The sequence below is a fragment of the Durio zibethinus genome, chromosome 28 (genome assembly GCF_047325235.1).
Source record: "Durio zibethinus cultivar Kanyao isolate XHJ-2024 chromosome 28, ASM4732523v1, whole genome shotgun sequence".
Lineage (NCBI taxonomy): Eukaryota > Viridiplantae > Streptophyta > Magnoliopsida > Malvales > Malvaceae > Durio > Durio zibethinus.
Genome location: NC_143189.1, coordinates 5812920 through 5823725, shown reverse-complemented (window position 1 = coordinate 5823725; position 10806 = coordinate 5812920). Strand labels below are relative to the sequence as shown.

At 36.5% G+C, this 10806-nt stretch overlaps 2 protein-coding genes across 2 annotated transcripts; one reads left to right on the top strand and one right to left on the bottom strand.

Moving 5' to 3' along the window:
• The first annotated feature begins 1055 nt into the window (after positions 1-1055).
• Positions 1056-5454, top strand: LOC111280887 (putative leucine-rich repeat receptor-like protein kinase At2g19210). The gene is given in 13 exon segments (XM_089757014.1): positions 1056-1158; positions 1320-1866; positions 1961-2436; positions 2539-2677; positions 2799-2870; positions 2970-3041; positions 3128-3208; positions 3442-3602; positions 3701-3930; positions 4012-4138; positions 4252-4314; positions 4411-4600; positions 4828-5454. Coding segments are annotated over 13 exon segments (2655 nt in total). The 5' UTR covers positions 1056-1076; the 3' UTR covers positions 5243-5454.
• Positions 5455-7568: 2114 nt separating this feature from the next.
• On the bottom strand, positions 7569-9414 carry LOC111281021 (transcription factor bHLH87). Its single transcript, XM_022868580.2, is given in 3 exon segments — positions 7569-7735; positions 7738-9076; positions 9250-9414. Coding segments are annotated over 2 exon segments (1431 nt in total). The 5' UTR covers positions 9062-9076; positions 9250-9414; the 3' UTR covers positions 7569-7628.
• Positions 9415-10806: the final 1392 nt, after the last annotated feature.

The following is a 10806-nucleotide window of genomic DNA, read 5'->3' as shown; positions in this document are numbered from 1 at the left end:
ATCAATTCCATTCTTAGTCAATAAAACAGGAACTCTCATCCCAAGCACCATAAAGCAACACCTCCAATTTCAAAATGGCATTAAAGAAAAAAAAACTAAAATTGCTTTAATAATCAAACAATTGCAAGATATAATTAAAAAAAAAAGGTGAAGGTTGGTATTTTAAAACTAAAGGGTTAGTGTCCTTTAGTTGGTATTTTAAATCTAAGGGGTTGGTATCCTTTTAAGAAGATCATAGGGGATTTTTTTAATTTGTATTTTTCACCCTTACATATTGTTGTCTCCCCAAAGAGCATGACCCATGGCGTTTCAAGTTTTGACAGAAAAGAAGAGCTGATTTTTTTGACAGAAAACAGAGCTGATTTGAATATTGGTATGATGAAAATGATAATTAAATCACAGCTTTTTGGTCTTGACAAAGGCAGAAAAAAATTAACATGATCTTGGAAGAGCATTAGCTGCAAATACCCATATTATAATCTAGATTTCCTTGCTCACAAATTCCCACTTGCCCCAAGAAATTTCATAAATGGATAAGTAAAATAGCCACGCCATCATATAGCTCCTACTTTCGTTTTGGTCCTCCTCTAAATTATTCACAACAGAAATAAATCATAATATATAGCAAATTGGTGACAAGTTCTTTTTCGATCTTCAACCTTCACGGCTCTCACGATCAAATTAAGTAGCATTTTAACCTTATAAAAGTTCAAGTGGGTGGTGGTTGTCTGGAAAAGTCGCAGAACTTCATAATTACTTATAAAATAGTTTTTGGTTCATCAGAAAATTGAAACAAAAAAATGAAGAAAAAGATCGTGGACAATTATCCAAGAGTTTACTTTGAATATATAGTTTCTGTTCAAGTGTTTACTTTGAATATTAGATGATTTGCTGGATCACTTTTCTACCTCCATCGACAATTGCATTCATTTTAAAACTACCAGTTGACCAAACTAGTCCAATTTTTTATTTCAGCTACTTGGTTGTACGCTTAATAGTACTGCTACAATGTAATTTATAAGAACTTGATGTGACTCATTTTTTCTCCCAAGGACAGAGAAATCTGAGAAAAGGTGATGGAGATGTTAAATATTTTGTTCTGTGTACTGATTGGTGGTTCTGTCCTTGCTGTCCTGGTTCATGCCCAAGATCAATCAGGTTTGTGCTTCCCAACTTTTTTTTTATTAAGTGGCAAGGGTTCTTAGGCTTTATCCGGTACATTCCTCTACCGGACCGATTCAATCCCAACTTTGAATATTGAAAATATTACCTCCATTCACTAACCAATGAGTTAATGATTCTGTCTCGGTCTATTGCAGGCTTCATTAGCATAGACTGTGGGGTATCAGCTGCTTCTACATACAATGATGCAACAACAGGGATAAAGTAGATTTCAGATGCAACCTTCATTGATTCCGGGGTAAGCAGGAGTATATCACCACAATTCCAGGCTAACAACCTTGAACAGCAATTTTATAGTGTCAGAAGTTTCCCTGAAGGTGTAAGAAACTGTTACACCTTAAAACCTACACAAGGCAGAAACAATAGGTACTTGATTCGAGCCAGTTTCATGTATGGGAATTATGATGACCAAAGTAAACCGCCAGAATTTGATCTGCATCTTGGAGTAAATTTCTGGGATTCTGTTAAAATAGACAATGAGACTTCTATCGTTACCAAGGAGATCATGCATGTACCCCCTTCAAATAGCGTATCTGTCTGTCTCATAAACAAAGGCCTAGGGACTCCTTTCATGTCGACATTAGAGCTTAGGTATTTCAGGAATTCCACTTATCCAACTCCATATGAAGCACTTGAGCTGTACCGAAGATTGGATATAGGTTCAATAACCAATAAAACTATCAGGTGAACATTTTATTTCATGCTTTTTCAAGGTTAGATTAAGTCATGGCCAGTTCTGTGTTTCATTTACTATGTATTGCTTAAATGTCCCATCTAGGTACAATGATGATGTTTATGATCGTATCTGGAAGCCTGTAAACTTTCCAAATAGAAAGACATTAAGCACCTCGCTTGCTATTGATGCTCGTAGAAACAATGGTTACCTACCAGGGTCTGCTGTCATGAGCACAGCACATACACCTATAAATGCTAGCCAACCGTACGTGTTTTACTGGGAACCGACAGATCCTCAAGCAAAATATTTTGTGTACATGCACTTTGCGGAAGTTGAAGTGCTCAAAGAAAATGAGATCAGAGAATTTAACGTAACTCAAAATGGTGAATTTTTATATGGTCCTGTTGTTCCTGAGTAATTATATACAAATACATTGTATTCCACAGTGCCAGTAAGTGGAGACAGTATTGAGTTTGGGCTGGAAAGAACTAATAGATCAACACATCCGCCAATCCTCAATGCCCTTGAAATTTTTATGGTTAAAGATTTCTCACAGACACAAACAGACCCAAAAGATGGTATGTTTTACCAAACTGACTTTAATTTTCTTGGAAGAAAACTTGATCTGTCCTATTATAGAAGATTCTAATCATCTATACATAATTTACTAAAAATTATAGTTGATCCAATTGTGGATATAAAGTCAATATATGGACTGAAGAGAAACTGGCAAGGAGATCCCTGTGCACCTAAAGCTTACTCATGGGATGGCCTTAATTGCAGCTATGAGGGCTCTGATCCTCCCAGAATTATATCTTTGTAAGCATGTGACTTTAAATAACCATGCTGGTTTAAGCTTGTATTTTTGTTAAATTTCTATATCCTTGGTGCTTTCGGTGTCATTCATACCTATTTTTTGCATACCTAAATATACAATCAGGAACTTGTCTTCGAGCGAATTGTCTGGAAACATAGCTGCTTCTATATCCAATCTTGCAATGCTGCAGCATCTGTAAGTATATCTATGTCGAAACAAGCATGACCTCTTAAGGATGAGACCATCATAATCTATCACCATAAAAATTGAACAGACTGAAATCTTTTCTTGCAGGGATTTATCAAACAATAGCTTAACTGGAGATGTGCCTAATTTTCTATCTAAGATGCCATTCTTGAGCATTTTGTAAGTCATCCTGTTTAGGAGTTAGTTATAAATTGAAAATCTATCAGAATCAAAGAATGATGGATGTTGCATCAATCATATTGCAGAAACTTAGAAGGAAACAAGCTTTCAGGTTCACTTCCAGTTGAACTCTTGGAAAGATCAAATAATGAATCACTATTACTAAGGTCATCTTCTTGTCTAAGTCACTTAGCCATATCAGTATCCCAATTCAAGATGGTGAACGGTCTACCATTTACTATTCATTTGTTTTGAATCCCAATACTAGTTTTTAAGAGAAAAAATAAAGAAGATTTTCCAAGCATATTTAAATCACATGTAGAGATTTGTAATATTAGAGACACTAGCATTGTTTCGTTTTGTTCCAAATATGACTGATTTAATCCTTGATTGTTACAAGCGTTGGGGAAAATCCAGACCTTTGTCTGTCAGCTTCATGCCAGAAGAAGGAGAAGCATAAGAACAAGTTTGTTGTTCCACTAGCAGCAACAACTGCTACAGTTTTTGTCATCTTCACCGCATTAGCTGCATTCTGGACCCTTAGAAGGAGAAAACAAGAAGGTATATCACAAAAGATACACCATATTCATTTACTAAAATGAAGATATATCCTAGATGCATCCCTGCTTATTCAGCTTGTGTTGTGGTGATAATTTTAGTTGTTATAAAACTGAATGCTGAGAACGCGAACAAGAGTGGAAGAACATTGGAGTCAAAAACTCGACATTTTGCATATGCTGAGGTCCTAAAAATTACCAGCAACTTTGAGACAGTCCTTGGAAGAGGAGGGTTTGGAACAGTTTTCCTTGGCTGCTTGGATAGTACTAAGGTAGCTGTGAAGATGCTATCTGAATCATCGGCCCAAGGCTATAAGGAGTTTCATGCAGAGGTCTGCACATTTATGATATAACCCTGGAATACTTTTAAGCTCATTGACATTTACTATCTTAAATATGGCTAAATTTTACAGGTCAAGCTTCTTATGAGAGTACATCATGGAAACCTGACTGACCTTGTTGGTTACTGCAACGAAGGCAGCCATATGGGACTTATCTATGAGTACATGGCTAATGGAAACTTAAAGCAGCATCTGTCATGTCTTGGTACAAAATTTCACAGCCTAAATGTTCATATATATATATATATATATATATATATATATATATAACTTGAAATTCTTGAACAAACTTAAGTTTTAATGTTGATGCAGATAGAAATGCATATACCATGAGTTGGGAAGAAAGGCTTCGCATAGCAACAGATGCAGCACAAGGTTTGAGAAAAGGAATTAAAAATCTTTCATCTATCAATCCTCTTCAATTTCTGGTGAACATAACTCACCTGATATTTTGTGGAATTTGAAATCTAGGATTGGAGTATCTGCACTATGGATGTAATCCAGCCATAGTCCACAGAGATGTGAAATCAGCAAACATCTTATTAAATGAAAAATTCCAAGCCAAGATAGCTGATTTTGGTTTGTCCAGGATTTTTCCGGCTGAAGGTGGCGGTCATATCTCAACAGTTGTTGCTGGTACCCCTGGCTACCTTGACCCTGAGTAAGTACAACTCATGTTTTACTTCGCAAACACCAGAGGAATGTAATAAAAAAGTCAAACTGAAAACACAAGCAAAGTTTTTTTTTTTTTTTAATACTTGAAAAGGCTACTAGGATTTGAAACATTGTCATTAGTCACTGGAACTAGGAATAGAGCCGCTGTTGGCACCAAACAAAGTTTCGAATTAAAAATCTTGGCACTCACTAACTTCCATGCTTGGAATGCAGATACCAAATCACCAACTGGTTAAACGAGAAAAGTGATGTCTATAGCTTTGGGGTTGTCCTTTTAGAGATAGTTACAGGCAGGCCAGTGATCAACATATCCCATGATGAGGTTACTCACATTGGTCAATGGGTTAGCTCCTTGGTTGCTAAAGGGGAGATCAAGAGAATTGTTGATCCAAGTTTGGGGGGAGATTTCGAGATTAATTCTGCGTGGGAAATTGTGGAATTAGCACTGGGATGTGCATCTCGCAATTCTACGGATAGGCCAACCATGAGCGAAGTGGTGATGGAATTGAAGGAGTGTTTGAAAAAAGAGGTGGCTCGGAAAAGGGAAGGCCCTGGAAGGAGAAGTAGAGGTCCAAGAGAAGGAATCAGCATAAATATAGATACCGAGTCCTCTCCCATAGCAAGGTAAAGAAGTGTCTTGTGCATTGGGGCACAGAAAAATGAATGTGACTTCTCAAAGTTAATTGGATGTTTCATCAGCAACTGCAAATAAATTCATGTCCAAGGTTGTTCTTCGGACTTCCCTCTCCCTGTTTTTTTTTTCTTTCCCTTTCCCGTTTAGCTTGTATCTGAATTTTCTTGTAATAAGATGCAAGATTAAAATATTAGTAATCCTGGAATGCAACTAAAAATTTAACACTTCATTAAATTAAAGATACAAAGAATTTTATAGAGAATACTTATATATAATCATGAGTGAGGATAACAAATTTCTAAATACCAATCTTGGAAATCATATTAAGTCTCAATATTACTTGTATATTAGAACGTTCAGATTATTCAATTTACAAGATATCATTTGACAAAAAAAAAGTTATTTCAGAAACAAATTTTTTAAAACCATAATTGGACTCACAACAGATTGAAATAGACCAGAGAATACTGAATGGGCTTAATATGGATTGGACAACGTTTGTCCTGTAGCACCAAACGTTGGATCACAGGGTTTCCAAGTTTTTAGGCTAGTTGGGTCAAGTAGCTCAGTTCAGAGCTTTGCTAGTTGCCACCTGCCCGTAACATGGTTTATTCTTATCAGGCTGCAATGTAAGTGGAGGACAGGGAGAGGGCCCGTTCAAAAGCATTTTTTTAGTAAAGGGGTTCGTTGAGTTGGCAATAATAAAATATTTTGTTTGTTATGTTTCGCTTTCAGTCTTATTCTTATCAGTATCTTTTGCGCATACTTTGTAAATTTAATATAATTTTTTTTAAAATTTACAGTCTGTCCTAATTTTAAAATGAAAAACTCTCCCTTACCCAAAATTTTTTTTCACAAAAAAAGAGTGTTTTTTAAAGTTAACAAGAAAGTTATTATCTAGTGACACTAGATTTCATGGATAAGTTTCATTTGGTTTCGAATTTTTGGTGCATAGTGCTCTGGTTTCAGACGTTTGAATAAACTTGCTCATAGTGCAAGTTGAAGCAAGTCCCAACTACAATGAAATCCACTTTAATTATTGATTGAAACTCAAGCCAGTAATTCAAGTTTGCTTATAATGAAAGTGGCTAAACTTAGGACCTTGTTTTCCAAAAAAAAAAAAAATGTTTCAAACAGAAACCAGTATCCATTGTGCATGGAAATTGGACAAAACATTTTCTGCCTCATGTCCAACCTTGATTGAGGACTGAGGACCAATAGAGAGGATCAGCTATCCTTTCCCACAGTTAAGAAAATGACATTTCCCTTGATTGAGCTACTAGAGTCACTAGTCTGCTTTGATGGCAATATCGCTGTCCACAGCAATGTAGCAGCAACAATCATAACTGCTGAAACGAATTCAATTCTCCCAACTTGAACTTGAGATGTTCTTATGCACACGCACATTGGTTATTTCTGGACCTATGAAATGTTGTCAGCTGGAATGACACAAAAAAAAAAAAACCCAGGCAGAGATCTGGGCTCCTTTCTCAACAGATGGTCTAAATTTAGCATGTACATCCAAACCACAAAAGACCCATTTGATCCAATCAAAACCCACCTTTTCACCCTTTACAAGACAAAGCTGAAACTGCCAAGCAAAACCAGGATTTAAAATTTTATAAAAAACCCACATCACCATCATGAAAACATCATTAGTTGGATGAATATAGGGATTATATAATCATATATATTACAAACGAACCTGCCAAAAAAGAAGCATAAACATGTGCTAAGCAATTAGATTGGGGATGGTTTCCAAGAGCACGCTTTGGATTGAATCAAGGAGACAGGACCACTGACTGGGGACACAAATTTTTAGAGAATGTTTCTTGCTTTGGTTAGTTAAACAAAGTACACATTAAAAAACCACCATAAAGAACTCCAGGAAAAAGAAAGCTTTTAAGTACATAGAATACATTAAACAAGAGTAAAGTGATCATAATTCCTTTCTGGCCCTTGATCTTAATCATAGGTGCTATAATTGCTAAGCCTTTTCATAAGAAAAGGTTGTCAAGAACTAAGCTATTTCCACCCTTCATTTTGCTGCTCCACTCCAATTATCTTGATTTTGGGAGTGGAAAGAGCAAACAGAATGGCTCGCGTCATGCTCTTGGGTAGTGGATACAATAATGGGATAATCAGGAAATCTATCATTAGCAAGAGTTTTTAACTCCAGATTATAGAATATATGTAATGATGAAAATGATGATGATCAAGGGATTTGGATGAGTTTTCTAATATAGTAGTACTTGCTCTAAGCCGGGGAAAAGTTTTTCTGCATGTTAATCATTACTGAGGAATTATGAAATGATGATGATTATGAAAAAGGAACCATATGGTTATTAGGAATTCTTTTATTGGTTTTGGAGTAGTTTTTTCAATCCTGTGAGTGGTGGATATGATTAGGGTTTAGGAGTGGAAAATCTGTTTGCATTGGGAGAGAGTTGTTGGAATTGTATGGTAAAGATGAGAAAGCAAGTCGGTAGGAGGACAACTCATTGGGTCAAGCTTGTGGCCTAGGTTTTCTAGTGCCTTGACTTGGGACCTGAGGAACTTTAGGTAGTTTGCAGCCTCATCAAGCATTGATGCTGTATCCATCTTGCTCCCACCAGGAACCATCCTCTGCAGAACCCTAATTCTCTCACTTATCCTCTCCCTCCTTTGCCTTGCAGCCACAGTTTGTGGATCAGTTGATAATCTCACGTTCTTCCTCTTTGGTTTCTCCACCACTTCCAAGCCTAAGTTCACAGGCCTGAAGGCTGCAGCTCGATAAATCATCTCTTTCATTTGTGCAATGGCCTCAGAATCAGGTTCCTCAATAGAAGAAGACACTGACGAACTTGGCTGTTGAAAATTGATGTTTGATGAGCTAGGGCGCTTTTCTGATCTGGCTTTCTTTGTCTTCGGTGGGTTCTCAGGAATGAGCCTAAAACCACATTCTGTAGCACAAGAGTCAGTCTGAAGAAGATTGATGTAACTACAATTTAGACCAACTTTGAACTGATCATCATTGCCTCTCTTTGAACAAATCGGCTGTGTCTGTGTTTGTGATAGTTTGCCATTATTGATGTACCTATCCGAAGAACTCTGGGACACTGTTTCATCAAGCTCATTCATTAGGCACTTGAAATCTTTGCTTCCTGTATTTGAGCCATTGTTTTCGGACTCTTCTGATGAAACTGCACTGCTAGCAGCAAAATTCCATATGTTCGTACAATCTGAGAAAATCATGGAAATCCCAGCATCTTCAACTGACGTATCAGAGTTGCTATTAGTAGCTGAGAGAAAGCAATCAAGAGACTCAAGAGAGCCTGTTGTTGTAGCACCAGCCTTTCCATTTCGTAAACCATTAATGACTTGAGAATGAACTGCCATGCCAATATCAGAAATTGAAGCATTTGATGTGCTTAAACCATAAGCACTATTCATCAAAGGGGAAGAGCACAACTCTTGTGTTAAAGCATCTCCCCAATTGGTAGATTCCATAAGGCTTGTATCTGCAGCAAACCTTACTGCTTGACGCTGCAACATATTAAAGTTTGAGGCAACGTTTACTGAATCTAGTTCAGAAACTGATTGTGGAATCATTTCACTTAAAATATCTGAATCTGGATTCACACGAGATGGCTGAGCTTTTTGGAGTTCTTGAATTGGATTGAAGATATCTTCTGGCAGATCCATCTTGCCACCATACATGAAAGAATTTGAGTTGGAAATTAAGAAACTGTTTTCTATATCATTTCGCTGACTGTTCCAAGCAAGCATTGAGTTTCCTACAACTTCTGAGCCATTCCATCCCAAGCCATCCATGGATGTAATTTTTTTCTGAGCCAAGGAAAATAAAATTACTTCAACACCTATAAGCCAAGGACTTTGAGTAAACGTGACATAACTGGAAGGTTCTATAGCAGTTGGTTCATCAACAGAATGAAAGAAAATTTATGTGAAAGATAGTTGACAGAAATTTGGTTGATAGAAAATTAAGTAAAAGTACATACCAAATCCAGATCCAGCTGCCACTCAGGTTAGCTTGCCAAAAGAAGCCAACAAGTGAGGAATATGTGCTCTAAGTCTTTTAACGATAAAGTTGGATCAAACCTCAGCTTAATATCACTTTCTGTACAATCTGGTAGTGGCACTAACCGTCCTCTTTAATTCTTGATCATGAACAAAACAACCATTGCTAACGTCAGTCGTTGCAACTGAAGTTTGTCCCGTGTGAAGGAAAAAAAAAAAGAAATTGACGAAATTGCCTCAACAAATTATCCAGCAAAAGATAAACATGAAAGCAATCCAGGAAAGCATAAATAAAAGTCAAGAATGCACAACAAATTTTTGTGTATATAGAGTTAAAAGGGAAGATATTTCATCAACCTTGAGCTGTAATGGAGAAACAGTATTGACACAGTATTGTGTTTAAAGGCATGCTTATATAGATAGGAAGAATGAAAAAGGAATAATTTTATGATAGAATAAATACTTTGTATTAGGACTTGAATAATGTAAAATATAGGAAAAAGGGTAGCTCAATAAAATATAATTTCATAAGTTGAAAGGAGGTGTAATGTGGGATTGGAAAAGATAAGGCTTTTTGGTCAGTTTGGTGGGTGTGTAAGAGTATATTTCTGCAGATTGGAAGCATCAAGCATGAGATATCAGAAAAAAATTGATAATTTTTATTTAGTTTTTATATAGTTTTGTTCTCTTTCTAGTGGGAAAAAGTTCTGACATCCTTTTGGTTGCTCATGCTATTCCATGCGCACTGTAAAGTTTCATTAAAAACTGCAGTCAAAGCGAGCATCTTTTAACAGTACAACACTCTCTTTCTGATAGCTTTCCATTAATCATTGTTTTAATCATGACATCTATGACTATACCCTGTTTTCACTTTCTACCAACGTTTCTTTTAATTACTTCTTCTGTTGCCTAGAAAAATATAGCTATGGTACTACAACATATATCAGTACAGTAAAACAGCAATTATGCGTGTATCGTGCTTTTACCATCTTCTAACTCTGAGATTTCAGCATTTCTATATATAGAATTTCATCACTAAAATTTGATGATGGTAAATTGTAAAAAGACAGTAAATTAGTATTGAAAAAAGGGTTGAAACCCGAAAAGTACCTGCAGTTACATTTCTTAGGATTGCCATTTTGAACACAAACAATAGTGGGGACTGGGGGAAGTTAGAACAATTAAAAAGATATTGGCAGGCAAAGTAAAGGGCAGTCAGAGAATCAGAGGAAGAAGATAGAGAGCACAAGCAAGTTGCTAATAGAATTTTGTCTCTTCAACCATCCTATATGTTTTCTCTCCTTTTCCTTTCCACTTTATTAAAATACAGATAGTTGTACATGCAAGAGGGAAGGAAAGAAAAGTGGGGTATCTGGGTTTTAAGTCCTACCCACATGCGCCCCATCATTACAGCTCAATGAATGGGTTCCCATAGCATTTGCTTTCTACATGCAATCGCCAACCTTTCCCTTACATTTATCTTTTCAGGGAAAGGGAAGGCTTCCCGTTTCAGAGTTAGAGTACACTGCAGATTTATT